This window comes from Equus caballus, chromosome 19, assembly GCF_041296265.1.
Source record: "Equus caballus isolate H_3958 breed thoroughbred chromosome 19, TB-T2T, whole genome shotgun sequence".
In the NCBI taxonomy this organism is placed as follows: Eukaryota; Metazoa; Chordata; class Mammalia; order Perissodactyla; family Equidae; genus Equus; species Equus caballus.
In genome coordinates, this window is record NC_091702.1 from 58,223,715 (window position 1) to 58,250,907 (window position 27,193).

At 41.0% G+C, this 27,193-nt stretch overlaps 1 protein-coding gene across 1 annotated transcript in view; it reads left to right on the forward strand.

The window, feature by feature from the left end:
• MORC1 (MORC family CW-type zinc finger 1) overlaps positions 1-27,193 on the forward strand; it is a 168,046-nt gene extending 140,853 nt beyond the window's left edge. Inside the window, exons 21-27 of the mRNA XM_023623810.2 lie at positions 1,531-1,600; positions 3,695-3,761; positions 6,908-7,048; positions 14,179-14,266; positions 15,851-15,904; positions 23,212-23,406; positions 26,354-27,193. Coding sequence (XP_023479578.1) covers positions 1,531-1,600; positions 3,695-3,761; positions 6,908-7,048; positions 14,179-14,266; positions 15,851-15,904; positions 23,212-23,406; positions 26,354-26,491 — 753 coding nt within the window. The 3' untranslated portion in view covers positions 26,492-27,193. The remainder of the gene's footprint in view (positions 1-1,530; positions 1,601-3,694; positions 3,762-6,907; positions 7,049-14,178; positions 14,267-15,850; positions 15,905-23,211; positions 23,407-26,353) is intronic.

Consider the following 27,193-nt stretch of genomic DNA (forward strand, 5'->3'; position numbering starts at 1 on the left):
ATCAGAAGAAAACTTTAAATTTTATGTTACATCAGAAATAAATAAGACATACATTTTAAGGTCATTTTGCAAAATGAACTTTTAAAAAATATGTGCATTTTATTTACTTTCTGGAACACGAATTGATTTACAGTATAAGTATAAAAATATTTTGAAATGGACCAAAGTAGCTTAGACTCAGTTTTCTTTCTTTCCCGCTCCCTACAAGGCTTTCTTTCTCGTGATTTGGGTAAAACAGCAAACGGCAAATGAGGGACAGCCTCACAGCTCTTTCGTTGCTAGGCTACATGTGTGCGGTTTAACCTGCATCCTGCCAGCACCGTTTCCAGAATACCCTGTAAAATATACACCTGTGTTTCCTGGAGAGGAGAAAAGGGGGATTGGCCACGTCTCCCTCCCACGTTTGTTTAGCCGTTAGAGGGGGCATGAGAGGCAAGGATACATACACACTGGGTAAGCCCAAAAGACTGACAGCCCCACACCTTCCACCAGGTAATGGAAGTGGGGAACATGGTTGTGTCCAAGCTTGTGTTCAGGGGTCTTCAGATCAAGGGGCATACAGGGGCTTTGACTTAGCCCCGCCTCTCTGTTTTCTTCTTTTACTGTACATTCCCCAACCTACTCACAGATTTACTAAATCCATACAGAGAGCATTCAGGGTCTGTTTTCCTGAAGGACATAAACTAACTAACTCTCTCCCTCACACCCTCCTCTGATCTGAAGAAGTGCATTCCCAAAATGTAAGTTTGTCCTGTGTGAGCCTTGATTTTACAAGGATCTTCCAGGATTCCGACAGTGATGGTAGACCTGGCTTGTGAATAGCACACTTCTCCCCACAACTCCCCCATCCTCTCTTGCCCCCGACATCTGACATCACACACACGCATCCCCTCACTCTCAGGTGCCACCAACCCTCCTGGCTCCTACGTTCAACACATTAAGGCTCTGCAACACCTTTTAGGCAGATTTCCTAGGATTCTGTCCAAAGACAAGGTGTCCCATCCCCCAACATTTTAGGCACACTCCTGTCCTCATCCCATATTCTTTCCCATGATGCTTTGAGGCCCCAGGCCCCAACCTCTCCAGAGTTTTCATTGCACTGATGTGGGGCTCATTCTCTGTGTCTGCTCTGTGGCAACCAGGGCTGTGATGAGCCTCCTCAGAACAGTGAGGCTCCATGGTTGTTCCTGGTGAATGGAATTCTTGGCTCATTTGTTGGAGTCATTGTTACATCCTTGTAAGATATGGATTCTTAAACATATCTGTCCAAATATTGGTGGAAATGTAAAAATCCCTTTAAAGAAATGATAGAAGTAAATAGGACAATAATGCAATCATCCTTGAGATGCATGCCAATATAATTTTCTACAGCACCTGTGATTGTCTCTCTCATAATGTCCATAAACTGTACTCCTGGCAATGTTACGTGCTCTCTCCCCTTATACAGGCACTGATGTTCAAGGTCATTTTTGTATCCTATAATATGTCCTTTGTTTTTGTACAGCTTTAAATAAAGAGCTTGTTTTTCAGGTTTTAGATAAAAGTGATACTGATGTTTCATTGAAACAAGAAAAAAAGGAAGTTTCTCTTGTGAAAAAAGGTAAAAAAAAAATGTATTCAGTTTACACATATTAGCTGTCGTGTTTGGGTTGTTGTCAGTATGGCTTATGTGACAGATATATGTGGGGTATAGATCAGAAGTTTGGCAGCAGTTTGGATTTTAAAAAATTAAATTTGTTGTTCCAGAAGTGGGAGGAAGCGTGGGTAGAGAGTGAGCTGCCGCCCTCAGGAGTTTTGAAGGGGCAGGCAGCCACCTCCTGCCTAAGAATAGTGCCCCCAACACTGCCACACAGCCTGAAGCTCCCAACAGCAGACTGATGTCACCCTCTGCATTCAATTCTACTTTGAAATCTGCCGAGAATTGATATCAGGCCTATGCTTTTCAGAATCTATTTTGAAAGTTATAATGACATTCCCCTATTTTCAATCACTTAGTCCTTTTCCTCCTTTTCGTAATTCCCCTGAGATCACTAAGAATAGTTCAACAAACACATTTATTCCTTTTTGTTCATGGGATGTAATTTGTCTCAGGTGAGACTCTAGAACTTTTTTTAGACATAAAGTTGTCATCTTATAATATGCAATCCAAAGACTATTTCCCTGGATAGAGAAGCTGGAAACAAACTGGATTCAGAAAATTTTATTTTCTTAGTGTCCATTCATTATTATTACTATAATTCTTTTATACCGTACTATGTATACCTTTCTCTCTTTTAATATTATACCATTGGCCCTAATCAACAAGTCCATTATTTTCATTGTCATCTTCTTATTCTGAAATAAATTTTAAAACCTTTCTTAGCCTGCTTAGCAAGTCTCAGCTCATTTTGGCTTCATCATTCCCAGTCCTTTTTGTATTGATCCGTGCCATTATTTTGTGTCCACTTCGGTTGTCAGCTCTCCTTTCCTTTATACTTTGTTGCTCAGGTAACTTAATCAGCCATTCATTCACATCTTTATATTTGAACCCATTAATGAGGCCTCCTAAGAAATCATACATTTTCTTTTTTATCTTAATTAGGATAATTTGCAATTCCACAATCAGGATTTCTTTTGTAAGGGTCTCAATTTTAAAGCCAATCTTTTAGAGAAATTTCAAACTATTAACATGCCTTTTAGTAAGTGCCTGTTGGATTTCCAAATTGTAATGGAAAAATTGTTAATACAATTTTGATCCTAAAGTTAATATTTAATTTCAAATACTCATCCTGGGTTTGGAAGGAACAAATTGTGAAATATTTTCAAATGACTGTAATTATGGATTAGTTGGCTGTTGGGTTAAAAAAATTTCACTTTGTATGCAAGTCAGTGAATAAAACCATGGGTACCTGCAGTGTACTTCTGTTTTCTTTTATATTTCCTTAAAGGAGTCGGGCAGATCCTCAGAGATTTGTCCGCCACCTAAAACTTTCCTTGTTGCTGTTCTGTTCCAGTTGACCCTTAATGACCCTAAACTTGTTGGCAAAGGTTTACTTGGTGGAACAAAATATTTGGACACATCACAAGAATTCTAGAGATAAGTGGAAGAAGGACGCATTGGTTTATTGCTTATACTGTCCCCAAGACAATCTTAAAACCAATCCAAGGGAATCAAAGCATTTCCGCTTCTCTCTAGTCTGTAAACAAATCACTAACCTCTCTGGACTTCCAATTCTGAGGTTCTCTGAGTGAGAAAATCAACTAGATGAGTCTAGATTTCTTCCTCCTTTAAAGGTTAACTCTGTTGGACAGACGTTTCTGATTGGGATCTGTCAGGATGTCTTTGAACCTACACCCAAATTGCAATAGAGTGGGATGCTAGTGGGGAGACAGGTGGCTGTCTGGGCAGAGGATGGTGATAGAAGGGAATCTGAACAGTTCCAGTCGGTCACCCACGCACACCAATAGCAGATAACAAGCATCATAAAAGAGAAATTGCAAAAAAAAGTGACAGAGGCTCTTGAATTATTATATACACTATATACACTTTATTAAAATGGTATTATAAGAACATATGGTGCAGTTTTACAAAAGGATGTTTGAATACCAAGTCAACTATATACAAGTAGTTAATGAGCTAACACTTCTTTCAGTTCTCTTTATTGTGTGATCATCAAAATGTCATTGTCTTCATTTTCTCTGTGTTCTTTTGAAGAAAAAGAGGATCTGTGCAGTGATACCCCAGAAAGAAAGAGGAACTCTTCACCACCTCACTGGGAAAGGTGCGTGCGCTGCAATTGTATGAATTCCAGTGAGTTCACTTACACTGTCGGAAAGTAATTATTAATATTTAAATACAAGAAGAAAGAAAATAATAGCAATAAGCAAAGGCAATTAAGAACCGAACCAAATTTTACCAAGGAGACAGGAAAGAATAGAATACATTAGATTTCTTACCCTTTTCCCAAACCTTTTCATTTTCTTTTGTGAGAATTCTGGAATAATGAAATGAAACAGACTTAGCTTCCTACTCACAGCAGGCAACTAATTCAAATGACTGCGACGTAGTCAAAGAACTGAGAATGTCACGTCTTTATAAGGCATGACTATGAACCGATTTTTTGTGTGGCTCATTATCTTATTGTCATATATGTATGTATAATGCTTGCATACTAGAATTTTCTTGACATGAGACTTTTGTCACTTGTAGAATAAAATCAGCTGAATATTTTGGATACCCAATAGAAGAAAAGAATATTTTCAAAGAAGCAGACTCTTGCCCTCACTCTACAACAAACCCGTCTGAGCTGCTTTCCAGGCCTTCAGCCCCAGCATCTCTGAATCCAGCGCCTGTGCCCTTTTCACACAGGAGCACGTGGAATTAAGTGCAAGAAAAGGCAGAGAGGAGCTTTTATTTTACGGCCCTTGCTGTAACACTCAAATCCCATCACTTCACTCTGCTACTCAAAGCCTTTCATAGCCCCGTCACTTTTAAGATAAGTCAAAAGTCTTTAGGATGGCCCAAGTCTCCTTCATTCCTGCCTCTTCTGTAGCCCCCACTTTGCTTCCCAGAGTTTCTAAATTACTTATAGTTCTGTTTCATCCCATACTTCCAGCGCTTGTGCCATGCTTCTTCCTTTCTTTGAATGTCCTCTGCAACTTGTACACCAGTCTCTTACCCTTTCATTCAAGGCTCAGATCAACTGTTCTTTCCTTCAGTCCCCCCGCACTCCCAGGCAAACTCCGTACTCACAGAGCCACTATTGCAGTGGAGCAGATTGCATCATAGTCGTTCAGGTTCAGTAATTACTTGTTAAATGCCAACTATGTTCTGACACACAATGGTGAGCGGTGCTTCACGGTCAAGTGGAATTGTCTGTCTGAATATCTGTCTTCCCACTGCATATAAGCTTCATTAAGGACAGGAGCCGGAGCTTTTCTTCTTCATAACGCTAAGCCTCTGAGAGGTCTTCCCTGACCGTTCCATCTAAAATAGCCCACCTCACTTCTGGCAAGGGACCCTATCAAATCATGTCATCTCATTTTATTTTTTTCACAGCACTTATTAGTACTTTAAAGTATTTTATTCAGTCATCTATTTCTTTTCATGTTTTACATTCTAGCTTGCCTATTTTCTGTATTGTCCACTAGAACGTAACTGCTCTGTGATAGCTGGGACTGTCTTGCTCACCACTGTGTCCCTAGTGTCCAGAATAGCACCTGACTCAAAGTTGGCACTCTATGATATTTGTTAATTGAATAAATGATGTGGGCTTTTTTCCAGTTCTGTTGCTAGGCCAGTTTATAGACAATGCTTTTACCTAGAGTTATTTATTAAAATTTGAGTTAACATTTAAGATCCATTCAAAAACTGAAACATGTTTTTGTGTGTGTATGTATATTTGTGTTGGTGTATTATTTCATATATTCCAGGTCTTTCTGAGGTTGTGTTTTTTTTATTGTCTTTAAATGGCAACTACAACGTGAATGGTAGAACTACAATCCAATTTAAAGAATCTTAATAAGAATCTTGGCAAATGCATTGCCGGTGGTAGTGATGATAAAGATGATAATAATAATTAGGTACTATTTACTGAGTGCTTACTAGTAGTAGGCATTGAGCTAAATTCTTTGTATATCTTGTTTAATCCTCAGCACAGATCTATGAGGTAGACATTATTATTGTTTTGCAAAAGAAGAAACAGGTTCAGAGAGGAATGCTCTGTGCTCTAGTGTAGTGAATTTTACTTTCCCCCCTACCACCAGCATGAATTTCCAGCATCCCTAAAATGGTGGAAAAAAAAATGAATAAAACTTCAGCATAAAGCAGGTTATGATTAATGGGCGTTCAGACATTGTGCAAGTATTCTTTAACAGACAATTAAGCATTAGTTATAATGTTCTTAATCTTAAGTAAAATATCAGCTGAAGTTAGACAGTATAATTAATGGCAAGGAACTGTTGACAGTAGAGGCACATGCCCTTTGATATCAACTCTTATCCGATTTTAAAAGGCCTGTACAATATAAACCTATAAAACTCTCTGGAGTCGTGGTCTTAATTTATGGACATTAGCGTGAAAGAATTACAAAAGTCTCCTAATTACTTGACAAACAAACCCTTTGCGTGATCGGACCCCTGCCTGCCGACCCAGCTTCATCTCCCGTATTGCACATCCCCAAGCCCTCTTGTGCTTTTTTGTCCCTATAACACTGAAAGCTTTGGGTCTCATTAACATGCTACACTATTTTGTGAATCCTTACTGCAAGTTGTTTCCTATGCTTAGCCAGTTATCGTTTTAAAATATGTATCAGATCACCTCGCTCCCATGCAAGAAACTCTCCAGTGATGGTGCCTACTCTGCTTAGAATGAACCCCACTTCCCGCCCCATGACCTCATCTCTCTCCCTCTTCTTGCTGTGCACTCCACTCCAACAGCTCTGACCTGCTCACTCTTCTTTGAACAGCCTTACCTCATTTCTATTCCAGAATCATTATACTTCGCCCAGAACATTCTTATTCCCCCAGATCGTGACTAAATCTCTCTCTCAACTGACTTTGTCCCTTTTTGTCTTATTTCTGTACATTCCTTCCCCTAGGGTAAAACCTTAGTTTAAAAACTTCTGTCAGCAAATGAGAGATAAATGGTATATGCCGACTATTGTTAGGAATAAATTATCACCAATTTTATTTAATTGTGGCTACCCAAAAACCTTGAAATAAGATTTGTCAGGAATAGGCATTCTTCTAATTGAGAATTGATTTTATATGACTACATAAATGACCATTTTCAGCACTGCATTTATGTCCTTGCTTTCATTTATTGTGTATTAACATTTCATCTGTTGTATCAGAACATTTCTGAGTTTGTTAGTGTCTAATGTGATTCCTACTTTGAAACTATAAACCTCTGCCTGTTTTTGCCCAGTGTGCTGATGGAAGATTTAAATGCAAGTTCTGGACACAGAGTTTCTGTGAGTGGTGGTGGTAAAGTTGCTTCTTCGCTGACAGTATCTTCTCAGAGCACATCTGTCAAGGAAACAGCAAGAAAACTGATATCTAAATTAAGGTAAACATATTTACTATCGTTTCTTCACGTGCTTTGTTGAACTTTCCAACCAGTGGCAACTGCTGATTTTTTCCCCTATTAAGTGGTAACATTATTGAGAAAATTCAGTAGAATGACTTTATGACTTGTCTCCTAACTACACTGATTTAGAATATACCATGGGTTAAATGTCCCTTGGAATAGACCTACAAATGTTACATGGTCCAGCAATATGGTGGATGTTAGTCCTCTTTCGAATGCAATGAAGAATTCTTACTGAATTTGCCATGCTTGCTTTTCTCTTTCTTCCATTCCTTCCTTCTTTCTCTCCTTCTTTCCTTCCTTCTTTCTCTCTTTCTCTTCTTCTCCTTCTCCTTGCCTCACAAAGACCCTCCTGACATTTGAATCGCCTTCTAAAAAGTCTCTTTTTATAGCTTTAGATAATGAACTTATTAAGGGAAACTTAATTTCACTCTCATGTTCAGTGTAGAAGGTAAAGATTTGTGGGCACAATTATTTGAGGAATTTAGATGTCTGGATCTCAGTTCTCAAAGGATAAAGACAGAGAGGAGGCAAAGTCCAGGATTCAGAGTTTTTCCAAATAGGGACCGATGATAGGAAGGGCTTTGTGGTCAAGTCAGAGAAGCTGGTATACAAAAGAGTGCCCTAAAATAGGTGTCAAATGGGCGGGTCAGGACAGGAGCAGTAACACTGCTAAACCCGTGCAGCCAGTTGGTTTGGTTGAGGGTCACAGACGATGGAGGGGCCTGTGTGAGGTAAGAGCTCTCGGGGAAAGAGAATGCACACATACCCTAGCTGAAGAAGTGTTTTCACTTAGGAAAGTAGCTTTGACTTTCTGATCAGTGACTGACAAAATATTCCTGAAGAAGAGAATTGGCCAAGAGTAGAAGCAAGTGGGAAGAAAGAGAAAGGTAGAGATGAGGCATATATATACACATACATATATAGGAGCTACAGCCTCTACTCAGGCCCCAGGCTGAGGTTCTGTGTGTGAAAGGAGGCTGCTGGCCACTGTAAGACATAAACTCATGTCTGCAGCTGCCCTGGACGTTGTGAAAGTTTCTGTGGCAGCATCCAGGGCTGTGGGGCTGTGCTTACATGGGCATGAAGGCCCCACCTGCTGTCCTTTTGGAACACACTCCTAACAGCAGTCCTGACCCAGGAGAAAGGAGGACATAGTCTGGGTTATGTGCAGGGGGATCTGCCTGGGACTTTGCATCAGGACACATTTTCACTAAGGATACTAGGGATCCAGAGACAATCTGTTGACCAAGAAATGAAGCCAGAGCACTACATTCCTGAACACTAAGTTCCATCCACCAAATCTGCCCTAGGGCCTGGGTCGACAAGCTTACAACTAGCCTGGGACTGGGACAGAGCAGGCGAGCCCTCAGTGTTGTACAGATATTATGAGGTTGAAAAAGGTCACTTGTCCAATGATCTGGATGGATGTCTGTTTCATACTGCCATGGTCTATCATCTAGTCCCTAAAGAATGGGATTCTCCAACCACTTTCTTACCGTCCGTCAGTTGTCTGTCCAGAAGTAATGTGTAAGAGCCTCAGCTTCGAAGGTGGGTAGCCATAAATTTTCATGCTGCCTTGTTACTTACTAGTTCTAAGATTCAGGCATATCAGTTGGTCACTAGGACATGTTAGTATGCAATAAATTATATAAATGTATATGTGCCTGTGTATATCTGAATAATTGTGCACATATGGATGCATGGATATGACCACATGTCCAATGATTGGGACATTGCTTCAAGTGAATCAGGCATTCTTGATGGTAATAGCTGTCATTTTTGAGCCATTATTCTTTTTTTTTTTTAATATTTTATTTTTCCTTTTTCTCCCCAAACTCCCCTGTACAGAGTTGTGTATTTTTAGTTGTGGGTCCTTCTAGTTGTGGCACGCGGGACGCCACCCCAGCATGGCCCAATGAGCAGCGCCATGTCTGCGCCCAGAACCTGAACCAGCAAAACCCCGCGCCATCGAAGCAGAGCGCGCAAACCCAACCACTCAGCCATGGGGCCAGCCCCTTGAGCCATTATTCTATTTCAGGCATTCACCCAAGTGCTGTGTATACATTAGCTCCTTACTCACACAAACTTAGGCACTAGGTATTAGTTTTAACTTTTTGTTTTTATGGATGAAGAAATTGAAGCTTAGAGAAACTAACACACTTAAAGTTCCAAAAACAATTACACAGCTACGGAGGACAAGGCTGGATTTAAGCCTAGGCTCCCTGATTTGGAATCTCACGCTCTTAACCACTCATATATATATATATATATATGTATGTGTGTATGTATATATGGAAGTAAACACACACACACGTGCACACACACACACACACACTCACTGTGCTACTCTCCACACTGTGAGGCCTGCAGAGACCTATCTGGTTGCGTGGCAGCAGACTTTGGATGCACCACTTCGTACCATCATTTTTCTTATTTTTTACTTGGCTCATTTTTGTTTTGCATCTAAGTGTATCATTACCATAAATTTTGATGAGTTTCATGTGATCAGGAAGGAGATAATCTGATTGAGCATACTAAGAGTTTGAAGTCCATCCACTTCTATGATTAGGCCTCAGTAGAAAATTGAAATTTCCCAGAAACCATCTCCCTACTGAACATGTAGACTCTTGAGCACTTGAAATCATCATACTATTATCAACTAACCACTCTGAAAGCCAAATGTATTAGTAAATCAGCTCTTTCCTGTACCAGCTTGAATTTTTTATGGTGATTGTTTAAAGATATTCAATGGAAAAAGACTTGTGCAGAACACAAGGCTGTAACTAGAGCAGAACGAGCTCCTCATTTACCAATTTTCTCTTTTGCCTTTAGCAGCACGTAGTATGTTTTCTCACATTTCACCCGTGAGAACAGATTTCTCGTCATCTTTTATGGCTTTTTCCCTGTACTGCACTATTCTGTGTCTGGTCCTCATGTTATTCCCTGTGTTAACTAGACTTTAAATTCCTCCAGGTGTGGAGATTGTGGCTGGCTGTGTGCAACGTGGAGGGCACCGAGTTCTTTCCACTCACCCTTGTTCACCAGATTACTTGCTTGTTACATGATAAAGAGAGTAGTTAGAGCCCTTTGAAGTGTGTGGAATGTCCCTACACTGGGTTCACTTTGGACATGACATCAGCCTCATCCGTTCCTACACCACCAAAGTAGGCCACCTCTGTTTAGTTCATGTTAATGGAATAAATTAATAAAAAATAGTAGTTTTCATTTTCCATTTTCATCACTTAACTATGCTCAATTTATCATTTTCCTTTCTTATTTTTTGTCTTATGTATATTAATTTATTTAATCCCAAAATATAGTAACTTCTTAGAGAACAGGTTGGGTTATCCATACCATGTCTAACATATATTAGTAGACATTCAAAGAATACTTTTAAATTGAAAGGGATAAAAAGCAGTGAATAGTATTGCTGGGTGTTAAAATATTTTCAAATAATGGGGTGTGACTGAGTTGTTTAAGTTAGAGATAAACTAAACTGGGATCTCAACTATTAAATTTTATCAGATGGCCCTAAATATTGGAGTAGTATCAAATTTCAAATCACTTCCAATAATAATAATAAATATTTATTATACACTTACTGTATGCCAGGCGCTGTCCTAAGGGCTTTGCATATGTTAAGTCACTTAAACCTTACAACAGCCCTATTAATAGATACTTTTATTATCCCCATTTTACAGATGAGAACATCAAGTCCGTAGAGGTTAGGAAATTTGCCCAGCTTTACATAACTCTTAAGTAGCACAAGTGGGATTGAATCCTGCCGGTCTGGCCTCATAGTCCTGCTCTTAACTGCTAGCCTGTAATACCTTGTTTCAGTTTATTGTTGTATACGTAAACTTGATAAGAAGACAGACTTCGTTTATTTCAGCTCTACAAAAGTGCAAACATACTTTGTGTTATCTTGGACTTTGAAAATACCAAAAATAAGTTTTAAGAAGAAAATCACGTTTTGCGTATGTGCATGTGAAGAAGACTGGCCCTGAGCTAATATCTGTTGCCTGCTTTCCTCTTTTTGCTTGAGAAAGATTGTCCCTGAACTAACATCTGTGCCAATCTTTCTCTGTTTTATGTGGGGTGCCACCACAGCGTGGCTTCACGAGTGGTGCTTGATCCACACCCGCTGCGAACCCTGGACCGCTGAAGTGGAGCATGCAAACTTAACCACTATGCCTCTGCACTGGCCCTAAGAAAGTCACTTTTTACAGGTTGCTGCCAGTGACTGAAGCAAAAGAAAAGGCCACAAAAATAAATACACTAGCAATTGAAGAACTTTTCAAATCTTGGCTGTCATGTATGGAAACAATGCTGATTCAGTGTTGTAGCTCACCTGGTTGAGCTCTATAGAAACTTCCAATTCAGACTTGCAGATGTGGATATCGTTTCTGTAGGAATTTGGCTGAGATGGACATCACAGCCAAGCACCTGCTATGGTCCTGGAGGCAAGTAATAGCTCTGGAAGATCTGTAGGGTATTTATTCCCTGATTTCTCGAGAAGAGAGACAATGCTAAACAAAGACATGTGCCTGATATTGTTATCAAGTCTGGGGATAGAATTGGGAGTAGATGTTCCAAGGGAAGAAGGGTTCCTGGTGGAACAAGATTCCCATTGAAATGGCAGCGCTTGGTTCATGACTCCCCCAAATGCACAGTGTCCAGTTGATTCAGTGCACACTGGTGAACGGACACCAGATTATTCCTCCAGCTTCACACTGGGCACCTTCTTGCTCACGTCTGTGGACTAGATGATTGCCATGTCTGTCCTAAAGGAAACCTGAAATCTAAGAGTGGAGAGAATTTGATAAGATAAACCTTCAGGAACCAAAAATGGTACCATTGAAGAATATCATCGAAGACAGGCACTCAAGACCATAAGTGAAGCAATTTTTTTAAGAGTCCGTAAACATCTGCATTCAGACTCAACATTTGTGATTTTGGGTATCTTATAGTTTTGTTTCTTTTTTTGTTTGTCTTTTTGAGGAAGATTAGCCCTGAGCTAACATCTGCTGCCAATCCTCCTCTTTTTGCTGAGGAGGATTGGCCCTGAGCTAACATCCATGCCCACCTTCCTCTATTTATATGTGGGAGGCCTCCCACAGCATGGCTTGACAAGCAGTGCATAGGTCCGCACCTGGGATCCAAACCAGCGAACCCCAGGCCGCCAAAGCAGAATGTGTGAACTTAACCGCTGCGCCACTGGGCTGGCCTCGATATCTTACACTTTTTTAGCACTATCTCACTTTCCCTGAATTAATTTTTAAGGAAAAGGAAAAAAATCTGTGTGTTTGTACTTTGGAGACTGCAGGAGCTAGGTAATTTGTCTTCCTCTCTAGTCCATTTTGTGGACAGAATCCCCAAGGGAAAGTGACTTAGCAGCAGCTCTATGGAGGAGAGAGTTAAAAGGCTGAATACCTGGGATCCTGGACGGAGAGAGACAAAGAAGGGCCGGAACAGGGAACCTGCTTGGGGCTGACAGTGGGGGTGGGGGTCCTTCATAATGAGCAGTACAAATGTGTGAGACATTATTCAGACTATAGGTGATGTTTGGTGTAAGTTTGGATGTAGAGATTTCACAGATTGAGGATAATCCAAGGCTAATCCAGAATCTCTCCTCTCCCCAGCCTGCCGCTTCACCCCCTCCCGCTCCCCACAAATGCCAGCACCTACTATTTGTCTTTCTAGAAGTACCTCCTTAGAAGATTGCTGATTTGCTGTAAATCCAAACCCAAAAGAGTTTCTACCCACCATGAAAAGGACCAGTGCTCAGAAGAGGTTTCAACCCTGTGTTGGAGGAAGGGAGGCTGGATTCAGGGAGAGAGAGGGGTGGTTTGTATAAAAGACCTCTTCCCTCTTCAGCCCCACCGAACCAGCTGGAAGTGGACCACAGGCCTCTTTCCCAGGGGCTCCAGTTGCAGCTGCAATCAGCTCTGCCATCTGATTTCTGCTCATCTCAAGTACCTGGAAGCCCCTTTTCCCTCTGCCCCACCCGACTCATCTTCTTACTAACCAGGCACATCATTCTGAGGAGTGTGTGTGCGTGTGTGTGTGATGTTTGATGTTGTGCAGCTTTTCAAATTGAATCTCCTTAAAACTGTGAATGAATATTAGCACAAATAATATACTTAAACTGCTAGGAATACAAGAAACAGCTATTTTATCTTTTGTGTACATGTTATTTTACAATTGAAAAGTTTTGGAAATCCCTTGGATAATATTCGTGAGGTTCTTGGAGCATTCAACATAAAAACACTCTATACATTTTTAAGATGTGGTAGCCGTGAATTTCTAGATTTCATCTTCTCCCAGGAATGAACTATGCGTCATCTAGGTGATCAATCCTAGAAAAGCCATCACAGTGGAAGGGTGAGATGCTGCTGTCTTTTGGCAAAAGGAAGTGTCTGTCAGAACAGTGGCCATAACTGCTGGGAAAGAGCCTGGCCCATGTATGGTTTCTAAGCGTAGTCTCGGAAGCCCTGACGAAAGGAATAGCTCTGGAGAGTTGAGTTCTTTGGTTTTCTTACGGAAAAAATGAGTAAGCCCATAGTCAGCCCTTTTTCCTCTAGGAATTTTGCAGTGCTGAGTTCTCTGCCAAGGAGAAGACTCAGTAGGCGCAAGGCTCTCCTGGACTGCTTGGTTGTGGATGGGCATCGTGAGCCCATGCTTGCTTGCTTTTTTTAAATAAACTTTTTTATTTTAAGATAAGTGTCGATTCACATCCAGTTGTAGGAAATAGTATAGAGAGATTCCCTGTACCTTTTATCTAGTTTCTCCCAATGGTAACATCTCGCAAAACTATGAACAGTATCACAATTAAGATATCGGCATTGATGCGGTCAAGACACAGCACAGTTCCGTCACCGCGAGGATGCCTCCTGTTGCCCTTTATACCATGACCCCTCCCTCTCCCCAACCTATGCTTTTTGAAGAACACTTTGATGCCAATGGTAAAAACAAACTATTTGACAGGCATGAATGTTCATCTTTGTCAAGATGATTGAGACCCAGGAGACGGAGCCAGTCTGAGAGGTGAGTGCTGAGTCTCTTTTCCTGGTATATTCCCATCTCTGCTGTGCTTATTTTCCTAGGGAGATTCTTCTATATTTTCTTCCTGAGTGTCAGCTGCCATCAGATTTCGGCTACACACCTGTGGAGGAACTTCTAGCAAGTTCTGAGGTAAGCTGGCTTTTTTGAACTCTGAGGGAGTGACAGAATAGCCTGAATTTAATCTTCAGTGAAGAAAAACGTAAAGTGTTACCAGTAAGAGGACATAGAATGGCTTAAGTGAATGAAGATGGGGATCTTTATACCAGTGGATGGCTCAGAATTAAAGCTGCATTTAAAACCAGCGTGGCCGAGGGTTAAAGCAGGTTTGGGAAGAGCTTACACCCGAGAACGGTTGGTTGCAAGCATCAAAAGAAACAGGCCATAGTCCCTGACTTCCCTCCCCCTCGCCAAAAGTAGGGTTTCCACCTCTTGGATACACTTCCTCAGCCACCTTTTATGAGGACCTGAGGTGAAGACTGGATGGGTCAACCGTTTTAGGTGCCCAGTGCGCTGGTCGTCTTAGAATCTCTGAAACTTCACTGGGAAAGAGGAAGAAAATTGTGTTTACCAAATCTCCTCTCAGGAAAGCCCCATATATGATTGGAAGGAAAACTTTGATCAGCTACCTGGGGCACACAGGGTGAGCCTCACGCTGGCTCACAATGGGCAGTGCCCAAGCTGCTAAGTCACCACAGGCTGTGGTCAAGCTGAGAGAGGTGTCCAAGCCTGAGGCCACCAGAGCTGCTCACAGGAGTGGAGGAGAAGAGGGCACAGGGCAGGAGGGAAGGGGAGCCCCTTCTCCACCCTCGTGCTCAGTGTGGCTGTGGAAAGCGAGGATACACATGGAAAGGCTACCAGCGAAAAGAGCACCAGATGATTAATTTCGCAAAGTGCCGGGTGCCCAATCTGATCCTAGGTGAAATCCTTAGTTTTCTAATCTACAGTCATTGTTTCTGCTTCTTCACCTTCTGTTCTCACCTCATCCCCTCCCATTGGGCTTCTGACTCCACTCCTTCACTGGGACTGCCTTGTCAGGCAGTGACCGCCATGCTGACAGATGCAGTGGTCACATAAAAGCCTAACCTCTCAGAGGCCTTCAACTGAGTCGAGCACTTGCTCCTTTTTGCAGCACTTTCTCTGGGTAGCTTCCATGACAACACACTTCTCATTTTCTTGTTTGCCTCCTTCTCATCTTCTCTGCTGGCAGCTCCTTCTCTGTTTGGTATCTAAATGTTGGCATGTCTGAGGAGTCGCTCCTGGACCACTTTCTCTGCCTATTAAACACTGTTTCCAAGTGACCTCAACTTATCTCTGACTTAAATACTGTTGCACATGACACTGACTCCCCAGTCTATTTCTCTGGCATTCCCACCCAAGAAACCAGACTCCAGCTACCTTCTTGACATCTTTTTCAATATTTATTATTTATCATTTACTTTTCCTTCACCTTGATTATTTTCATCCGCGAATATTTTTAACCATGTTGTATTAGTTATGTAAGCTGCCTTGATCTTCTTTTGGAATGCGTTGAGGTGTACTTAAGTTAATTAATTTAATTAGACCCAGGCTTACAAGACCCACAGTACCAATGTTGGCCAGTTCTTGGCCTTGATGGGTTTTTTTAATACTAGATACCTGCGTGTTATAACTCTGTTGTAGACTGCTCATTCTCTAACAGTTAATATCCTGTTCTATTATCATTTGCGAAAACAGCTGGAGCAATGCCCAGAGGAGACAAACAAAAAGCTGAAAATATGTATCAACCAGGTAAGCTTCCTTTCAACATAGTCATTTATATTCTAAATGACCCTGTATTCCAAAGGAGAAATAATATACATTTCCAAATGCTAGGTTTGGAAGGAAATCAAATTTGCATTCACTTATCAAGACTTAGATTAATGTGTAGCATATCAGATGTCACAAAGCAACATCTTTTTGAATTTTAAAATATGTTTCCACAGCATAAAGCTTATGAAACACTTGGAATAGGACTGCATTTTGAACAGGAGACATGACATACTGACTCTTTAAGAAATAGATTCACAAGGGGGCTGGCCCAGTAGTGTAGTGGTTAAGTTCACGCACTCCACTTCAGTGGCCAGGGTTCATTGGTTCAGATCCCAGGTGTGGACCTGTACACTGCTCATCAAGCCACACTGTGGTGGCATCCCACATACAAAATGAATGAAGATTGGCACAGATGTTGGCTCAGTGACAATCTTCCTCTAGCAAAAAGAGGAAGGTTGGCAATGGATGTTAGCTCAGGGCTAATCTTCCTCACCAAAAAAAAAAAAAAGAAAGAAAGAAAGAAATAGATTTACTGAATCCTTGAGACACTGGACTAAACCAGAAATCATTTGTAGATTAACGTTTTTAATTATTTTAGACAATTTGATATCTCTCAGGGGGGGTTTTGTACTCTATCAACAGTGTAAGTTTATGATATTTCCTTTACAAAAGTAGTTATAAATTAATTAATGCTAATGAGAGAAAATAAAAGGAATTTTAAGAAATTCATCCATAGTTCCAAACTATTCCAAGATCACTATTTGGTGTATTTCATTGCAACCTTTCTCTCTCCCTGGGTAGATTTCTTTTTGTTTTTTTACAATCTTCAAATAACACAGTGTATCTAGTTCTTAAAGATTTCTTGGGCGGGGGGGGGGCGGTGGTGAGGGGGCAGAGTCCACAGAGTCTTTCAGTTCTACTTGAGAAGTATCTCAAAAATTCATATGCCCTTAACTCCCTTAATTCACACTCAAGGGAACTGAGACTCTCAGATGTGAATTTGGCCACACTGACCTAGGGATTAGTGTTGGAGCCGGGACAGCCGCTGAGGCCACAGACCCATGATAGAAGCCACAGCAGTCTAAAACTTCTCATGGCACTGGGGTCGATATCGAGATGTCAGCTCTTCACTGACACTCTCCCTGTGTTTGCTCAGACAGGTGCACAGCTCCATCAACAGCATGTAGACTAGCATCTTCTTTCATGTGCTTATACTTACAGCCATATTTTGGAAAACTGTCATAACAACATGCAAATCTATAAAGACCAGCAGGTGAATGGTACCCCCTGGAGGTGTGCAAAGCACAACTGTAGGCAGAGGCACTGCCTCATCTCTTTTGTAGCGAATGTAGGGAATATTTGCATCTTCTTGTTTTATAAATGAAATAGAATTGTGAAGTAAGTTCCCGAAGACATATAACTAGGCAAACTTGAAATCATAATTAGAACCTAAACCAGATTTCTTCTTAGAAAGGCAAATCACAAAGTATTTGAATTTTCGGATGTGCCTCAATTTACCACCCCTGTTGATAGATGTGCCTCTGATGTTTCTACGCTGCCTGCTGGACTGTGATAAGCAACTGGAAAGGAAGGAATATTGTAGTTCTTAGTTTCCTGTCATTATTCAACTGCAAAGTGAGTTTATTGTCTGAATAATATTTTGTTGAAAAATGAGTAATTCAACGTTTTCAAGTTGAAGGCTGACTTGTCGACATTTCCTAACTAGAATAAAAGGCAAAGTTTTCTTTCAATATGTTTTTGACGCTATTCTATTACTAATATAATTTTCATCAATGAATGTAAAACTGATTGCCCAGAAGCCACTGGAGCCGGGTACGGAGCTAGGCCTTTGATTTACGTTACCTCATTTAACTCTCACAACAGCTGTGGGAGGCAGGTGTCACCATCTCCACATTAGTAATGAGGAAATAAATGGACAGTCAGAAAGATAATATTCCATGTCATGATGCAAGTGAGCAGATTCAGGATGGCAATCCAGGTTTGTCCTACTCCAAGGCTCATTTCTCTGCACCACTTTCTTCCATCCGATTCTTATCCAGACTGTCATACTTCATCCTTCTGATGGAGTTTGCACCTGTTACTTGCAATAGTGTCCTACAGCTTCCCAGTCTGTTGGTATTAAAGAGTTACTGTTTACTTACTAGAGACCTTGACATTACATGGTGAGGTGTATATGGAGAGACGCTGACAGTGAAATGCTGGCGGGGAGGGGCGTGTGGTAGGCAGGTTGTTTAGTGTCCCACCAGGACTTGTCCCGACTGTAAGTGTGTGGCAGCCAGCTTGAGGAAGTACCAGTAAGGCTCCCGGATCTTCCTGCAGATGTTCACCTGCTGGTTAGGGATCCCTGATTTAAATACTTACGCTGTAAAACTTAGAAACTTGCTAAGAACTAGATTGTCATACATCTGTTTATTCAGGCTTCTATATGTCCTTCATGTCTGTTTCTAAATGGTATTTTTTCGGTGTCTACACTATCAGTAATGGAGCCGGGTAGTTAGGTCTTCGAGGCCAGACTGAATAAGGTAAGTGTTTATTCAAGGTGAACAGTGTTAGCATCGATGATGAGTAGCATCCTCCTAAGGTTCAGGGCATGTGGAATTCAAAGAATCAAAGCAAGCGGAACAGTCAGGAGACCATGAGTTCCTCTTGAAACTGAGATGTTGCAAGCGAAATACCGAACAGTTGGATTCTCGACTCCCTCTCACATGTAACTGCTCGTCTTGAGGACTTTATTAATGACGCTAGCTACTAACTATTAAAATCACTCCTTGAAATCCATGTAGAGGACAAATCTATGCAAGTTGCTTTAAGGTGTATACTTTTAATAACGGGAGCCACATCAAAGCACAGAAGGACCCTTGATAAGTCACAGACTTCTTTGGTCACCTTACCCTGACCACACCACTAATTTTCATAACTGCTATCAGAGTAGTAGATGGCTCATGACAGTATTGGTGGTCCTGTACAACCTGACCCAAATGACCAACTTTTATTCTTTCCTCTCACAAGCCATCTGCTCCATCCAAAATGGAATTGCTCCAGCCTACTAGACTGGCCTGCCTCTTAGTCTTTCCCCTGCTGGCCCCCAGAGTACTCCTGTCCACTCTCCCAGCCCACAGTTGGCCTCTTGAAATCCTGCTCACCCTGTGGAGAGCCTAGTCAGTGATACCTTCTACGTCAAGCCTTCCTCAGTCTCTCCTTGTGAAATTAATCTTGACTTTCTGTGTTCTGAGAGAGACTTCAAACTCTATTTTAGCGTTAATTAAATTTTCTGTCTTATACTGTAGTAGTTTCTTGTACTTTATTTTCTCCCCAACTAGATGACAGAATCCTTGAAGTTAGCAATCCTCTCTTATCAAACTCTGTATCCTGGCGGCATTCAATGAGTACCTTTGAATGCATGTGGGCCACACTGTTTGTGTGTTGAATCACAGCTCATTGTTTCTGCCGTAGCATCTGCCGCATAAACACTCACGTGTGTATCCCCATCGGCGGGGAACAAAATCGATAGATGCTGTAGGCCTACCTTACTTTATGCGAACTTGTTGGGATTCTGGAGCTCCAGAACTGCTAGAGCTCTGGCTTTTTAAATTCAAGGCAGAAAATTAAAATCTTAGTTGAATATCCTTCTTTTCAAATCTTAATTCCATTCTGAATTAATGGAGTTTGTGATTTTTTTCCATTTTTGATCCACCACAAATACCTCTACAAGAGTAGGTTTAACGCCAGAACTAAGCCTCTCCTCTGGTTACAATTCTCTACTCACCTGAATTAAAATGTTAATGCAACCAGAGGCCCTTTTACCTTAAGGTTAAGAAGTTGTCAGAATTCTGCCTTTTACAGAAACTTCCTGGAGATGTTAGCCTGAGAAAGGCAGAAGAATAAATCGGGAAACTGGCTGGTAGTGTTTGAAGGAAATATAATTTGCTGTTACAAAATTTTTACAGTGAACTTTGAGAGACTGGATGTGGCTTTGAATGTAATGTGCTATATAAACATTTTAATGTCATACTGTATTAACAGTGTTGTCTTCTGAACTTTTTATTTTGAAATAGTTATAGATAGCCAGGAAATTACAAGATAGTGGAGAGATCCCATGTACCCTACACCCAATTTTTTCCCCAGTGCTTACTTTTTACATAATTATATCATTATAGTACATATCAAAACCAGGAAATTGAAATTGCTGAAGTGTGTGTCTCATTTTAACATATGTGTAGATTTGTGTAAGCCCCGCCAAAATCTGGGTACAGAGCTCCCATTATGACAGAGATCTCCCCGTGCTATCCCCTCATGTTCACAACCCCGTGTGCACCACCCCTGACCCAGGGCAACCACTCATCTCATCTCTATCTCTATAATTTTCTCATTTCAGGAATGTTATGGAATTGGGCTCATTCAGTGTGTGTCACTTCATGATTGGCTTTATTCACTCGGCATAGTGCCCTTCAGATCCATTCAAGTGTAGAAATACAGTCATGCGTCGCTTAACGACGGTGATTTGTTCTGAGAAATGCATCATTAGGAGATTTCATTGTTGTGTGAATATCATAGATGTCCTTACAAACCTAGATGGTATAGCCCACTACACACCTAGGCCATATGGAACTGATCTTATGGGACCCCCATCATATATGCGGTCTGTTGTTAACTGATACGTCGTCATGCAGCACGTGACTGTAGTATGTTCCTTTCTATTGCTGATGAGCAATACTGTTGTTTTTCTAAATAATGTTGTTTTTAGTAGTTTATATATCTTTTTAATTTTATTTGTTTTGTTTTTTGTTGTATATTTTATAAAAAACTGTTTCTTGGCTATTGTTTAGAATGGCAAAAGCTATAAAATTCTAGAGGTCTGAAAATTAAGACCTCTAAGTGGCTGGTGACATCTGAACTCTCTGTGACCCTGTCCTCCTTATTCCAGCTGAGCTGACTTTATTTCCCTTACTCCACCTTCAGGCCGTGGGAGATGTTGCTCCCTGGGTTTGACTGAGGCCTCCATAGGAAGCATCCAGGAAAGCTTCTTGGAGGAGGTGGTTGTTGCCTTAGTTGTAAGTCATTGACTTCTTGTAGGTTGAATGGAGGATGTTCGAAAGTAGATTTCCCTCCAGTATCTCAGAAAGTAGCCTGGATTTGAAGGCCGGATTGGCCCATGTCTCTGAAATCCCCTTGCTGTGGATGCTGTACACGTGCTCTCCTAATTCCCTCCTGTTTAGTGCTGGCTGTGTGGCAGGCATTGGAAATATAGAGGTGAACAAAACTATTTTTTTTTTTTTACATTGAGGATACATTCCAGAGGGAAAGACAGATAACAAACACTTAAATAAAACATAATGTAGTGTCATATAGTGATTGATACTAGCCACATAAGTAAATAAATATAGGCTAACATATGTAATGTACCGTAAAATAATTGTGCAGGGCTGACGGGTAGAGAGTGAAGTGTGTTGGGGAAGGGAAGGCTATTTCAGATCCAGTGAGCAAGGGCTATCTGAGCCGTGTTTCCCCACAGACCTGAGGCAAAGAGTGAGGCCTGCTGTAGATCTGGGGTCAAACTTAGCAAACAGAGAAAGCAGCCAGGGCGATGGGCCTGAGGCAGGAACGAGCTTGGTGTCTTCCTGGAAGAAGGAGGCCAAGAACTCAGGAAACAAGGTAGGAATAGGCAGAGACAGGTCAAGACTTCAGAGTCTAATTTCTGGTGCCCTCACACGAGCTTCCAGGCAGTTTAAGACTCTAAAAACCTAAGATATCTTCACATGGCAATCTGCAAACCTCACAATTACATCTCAGCTTTAATAAAATACATTATATATGTGTGTGAGTATGTATGTGTGTGTGACACACAAATATAGGACCAACGTTTGCCACCGTGAAGTGTATTGGGGGTCCCTGCTCCCAAACACTCCCCTCAATTAATAGCACATGGAAACATAAATAATTGGAGGGTAAGTTGCTGATGTATATCTAAGTCAAGTCCTTCAAGTCAGGACTTCAATTCTCTTTAATTTAATGGAGACTCCGCACCTCTCAACTCTAACAATATCTGTGCCTTACTTGGAGCACAACACACTTTCCCCCCTAAGGTATGCTGTTTGCATACTTGTATTAGCTCATTCTGTAGACTAGAAGCTTCTTGAGGGCAAAGACTGAACCTTATATATCTTGGTATCACTATAATAAAATTCAGTGCTTTGAATTTAGGAAGTAGTTAGTGAATGTCTATTAAACAGAATCAATATATTGTGGGATTTTTTTTTCTGTTTAAAGGATTTTATAGAAAGAGGAGAAATTCATGAGGTCATTGAGTGCTTCAAGGGGATGATATGGACAATGTCTGGGAAGAGCCTGCGTGTATTAGTGAGTGTGGTGGAGGAAGGGGAAGCAGGGAAGGGTAGACCCTGAAGACCAATGAGGCTGCCTTACAGTTTTCCTGGCAACCCAGTCATATTAGAGCACAGAAATCTCCTTATTACACAAGCATTCAAAGGTTTGTCAAAACACGATTTGCCCTGCATGTCTTTTCTCGGAATATCCCCTGGCCCCTGAAATGTTGATACAAGCAATTAATGTCATTTTGAAATTGAAGCTTTTGGCCTCTCCATTCCCTCTTTTTACTCTGTGAGTACCTCAGGGACAAGATGAGCACTTGGGAAACAACCGAGACTCTTGAATGAGCAAAGGTCATGTGCATAAGTATGTGACCATACCCTTTACATCAAGATAAGCAACCTGAAGAGAGTGACAGAATAGGAATTTCTCTTCCTGTAGCTTCTGTGTTGTTCAGATGCTACAGACTTGAATTATAAATAACACAACACCATCTGCCAAGAAAGCCCCGAGTGGCGGGCCATTCTGTCATTGCCCATGAGCTACTAGTGCTGTGGAGAGAGTCACAAGCACCTGCCCCCTTTGGGTCTTGAATAATCGGGTATCATTGCTGAGAGAACAAATTCAGCCATTACTGGGTTGAACCTTCTTCCTTCCAAAGCAAGGGTCTCCGAGCCCCCCTTGGTGTCCCTTTCTTGTTCTTATGTTAGAGTTACTGGACTGTTGATCATTTTTCTTCCTCTCTCTTCCCTTTCATCAGATTTTAAGTTCCTTAAAGGTATCAACATGTCTTAAGTTTAGATCTCCCATAGTGCCTGCATACAGAGTTGACTCTTGGTACATATCTGCTGAGTTGGAGTATGGAATTGCTTTCTGATAGTAGAGAGAAAAGTAATGTTTTAAAAATATACTGAAACTGTTTTTTAAAACATTCCCAGATCCAGAATGTTTACATGGTCCAATATGAAAAAAAACTAAAGAGAAAAATGCACTCTATTATCCATGATGCAAATAGAAGAGGAGTAGTTAATGAAATATCTCTGGGACAATGTGAAAGAAAAAGAAAAATTGCTGAAGATAAACTGAATAATCTTCGTGTGAAACTGGCGGTGTTGTTGCAGAAACTTCAGCTGGTAAGTAACGAAGTTGTGCTGGAGTGGTAGGAACATACTTTGGAAAGAGTAGTTGGCTAGTATCTTCTCCTAACATAGTCATCCACTTACTGACTTTTGACAAATTACTTAACCTGGCCCTTACTCTCCCTGTAAGGATGTTGAAATCATAAATAAACAAACTTTGAAAGTATATCTTAGAACACTTTTTAAAAGTCTTTTATTTTTTGTCTTAAAAATATCAGTCTTTGCCTGTGCTGTTGGTTTAGTTTGATCAACTGTCACCTCAAGAGCATATTTCCAGTAGGAAATTTTTTCTAGTTTTTTCACACAACAAAATATTTTAATTTTTATCCTAAAACATAAATAAAGATTGACTTTTCTAGGGCCAGCCCCAGTGGCCTAGTGGTTGAGTTCGCTGTGCTCTGCCTCGGTGGCCTGGGTTTAGTTCCCAGACACGGACCTACCACTCGTTGGTGGCCATGCTATGGCGACAGCTCACATACAAAGTACAGGAAGATTGGCCACAGATGTTAGCTCAGGGAAAACCTTCCTTGGCAAAAAAATAGACTTCTAATCTCAGAGGAGAGGTCAGGAAACATCATGTAAGTATGAATTCCTGTCTGTCTTGTTTGTTTGTGTATTTGAGTGCCTAAGGAATTGGCCTTCTATGATAGATTGAGCTAATGAGGAAAGGTCCATCTCCTACCATAGCACATAGAAATGGTGGATAAAATTCATCAACAATTAAAATGTATATAGCCAAAGTTGAAGTCTTTCTGTAGATGCTAGAAATAAACTGAGAAATCAACAGTGAGGCTAGGAAGCACGTGGCATTTTGTACCCAGACAGAGCCCTGAGTCTGGGAGAGGACACAGGGCCTTCCTGGGCCATGCAGGGGGAGAGGGCAGGAGCTGAGTCCCCTACAGAGAGCCCTGACTGGAGGAATGGAGGACTGCATTGCCCATGAAGGGGGTGGAGGAAAGACAAGGAAACTCGCTGAATGTCAGTATAGTACATGATGAGCGTGGACTTTAAAGGTATCTGCTGGGGTTTCAGTCCTGGCTTTGAACATTTCAAGGTAAGAGTCCATTCCTCCTCCAAAAAATATACATCTTTTGGTTTCTCTGGGATGTCTCTTGTATTAAATACAAAATAAAAAACACAAAAAATATTTTTGCCCCATTTAAGTCTGTAGCCAAAAGAGAAGATCCCTCCCTTGGGTGGGATTGCCTTGGGCGGTCTAGGCAACAGTTAAAGTGTTTCATTCTTAAAATGAAAAAGGACAATTAATTCTGTTTTAACGTAATGATAATTATATTTGTGCTTCTATCAACAATACTACTTAAACCAATTATTCGAGTTTAGTTATTGCAGTAAGAGTGGGATTTGAGTGTTCCTTTTGGTTCTTGTGGCTGTAAAGGGTGGCAGATGATTTCGTGTGTCAAAGGTCTGGTAGAGTCTGGTACACGTAGAGTTTCAGTGATGGTTGTTGTTTCACCAGCGGGAAAAACTAAAGAGACCAAATAAATTCTAGATCATAGAATTGCATACCACTCTCCGTCTAAAAAGTTCATAAAAATTATTGGTTCTCATAATAGCAAATCTATGTTTGGCTAGGAGAAAAAATGAAAGAATAGTAATTTACTCCTCCTTCTATGTCAAACCCCTGGGTTCCCTTGCAGTAGCCAGAGTAATTATCCTAATTTAATTTGCTTTATTCACAGAGTTTGTTAAGGAGGTGAAGGGCTTTAGCCAGCAGAGTATGAAAGGTTTTATCTAGTATCATTGGAGAGGCACTCAAAGGGCTCCTGCTCAGATATATTTACTCTCATCCTCCACTTGAAGTTTCCATTTTCACCCTACTGATAGCCAGAGCAACTGTGGTGGACTGGAGCAGAGATGTGAGATGAGTTGGCCTGAAGCATATGGATGGGGCAGGCACATGAAGAAGCTGGGGCCCAGCCCACCTGACATCCGAGGAGGAAGGCTAGTCCACCGGGCAGAGAGCAGCAGCCAAAGGATTAGACGAGACCAAACAGACCAAGAGAGTCAGTGTCACGATGGGTCCCACAGGGCATTCATTCCTCAGGGTCACTGAATGTTCAGAAATCTAAGTGATTATCAATATCGTGGAAACCTGTGTGCAGGAACAGGGCCCTAATCATGAAGTTGGGACTCAGTGTGGTTCAGCCATTTTGGAGGACTGAGCAAATCTAGGGCAGAGGGGGCAAAGCAGAAGCACATTTAATGGAACCAGGCAAGGGAGGGAGAAACTAGGATGGTGGTTCCAGACTCTTACTGGGAACAATAATAAAGTTAGGATTATTTCAGAAAGGTCCTTCCTAAAAATTCTTTTATCCATCAGCTCACTTGGAGAGTGAGTTGATCCTGAGGAAGTAAGATTTAGGTCAGTAAAGAGGAGCATTTGCCCAGCTGTTCATGGACCAAGGAGCCCAGGGAAGGACAGCATGAAGTTACCCCAACAGAGAACTGGGGGAAACAGAGCGAAGGAGGCAGATCAGAACAGCAATCCAAGGGCTGTGGGGAAGATGCTGCTGAGGATAGAGGAGAAACGGAGAAGCCAAAATTCACCTGCTCATCAGCTTTGCTTGTAAGGCCAAAGAGTCAAGAATTTTTAGAATGGGAGATGAGAGCCTGTAACAGAGAAGCGGGGCCAAGAGATGGGGGGAGGCTTAGGATTATGACAGGTAATTCAATAGAAGGAAAAATACCGGTTGAACTCACTTCCACTAAAGAAGAAAAAAATGATCCAAGTTCCTAATCACTTGTAAGCATAAAAGGAGATGAAATGTGAAAATGTTTTGAAAGGTTAAAAGCATTATTCCAATGCAAAGTGGGTTTTGTTGCTACACGAATCACAGGCAAGACAGTTCGGGCCGCCCACATTACCGGAAGAAACCCCGCAGCTTCTCCTCCTGCTCTGATTATCCCTTCTCTTTTCCAGGGTGGTCCAGCAGGAGACCTGGAGCAGATTGACAGTTATTTAGAAGCTTTGCTTAAAGAAGATAATCTCCTTTTCCAGAACACTTTAAATCAAGTGACTATAGATCCGGGACGTAGTCTCCCTTTAGAGAAAAAATGAAAGCACTTCTCACAATTAAGAGTCAGAAGCGATATTCCCTTTTAAAAAATGCTAATAAGAAAAAGGAAGATTCTTTTCAAAAAGATATTTCCCTTTGTACTAAGTTATTGTAAAGTTCATCCTGCTTAACACTAAGAAAATTGTACACTTTAGAAATGGTGGCTGGTTTACAATTTACATATTTCCCAGTCCTCTGCTCTAACTCTTTCTGTTCTTTCAGAAACTATTTCTAGAGTTCTTGATTTCCAAGGTGAGCTATTAAGAAAGATGGAAGTGTCATTTAGCCTTAAATTTTATTTTCACTTAGAAGACTGTAAAAACTGGAAAACAGTGGTTTTCAAAATCCAAACACAAAGGACGACAGAATCGCCTCCTTTTGAAATTTGTGTTGAAAAGGAAAGACGGACCTTCTGCTCTTTCCCTAGTACAGCCAATAGTCAGTACAGCAGGAAAAAAAGTCCTCAAAAAACTTTGTGATATAGTTTATGTGATAATTTTATTATTGAGTTATAGTAAAAGAACAAATCTTCTAACTATAATGTGAACTCACATTACAGATATGTAAGAACGGTGTTTTTACATTTACATATATATAAGGAATTGCGTTTTTACATTTTCCTTGATAACTGATTGTTTTGTTTGTTTAGAAATGTCTGCAACTTTGGAAAAAAACAATAAAGCATTTAATATTTGTTTGTGGAA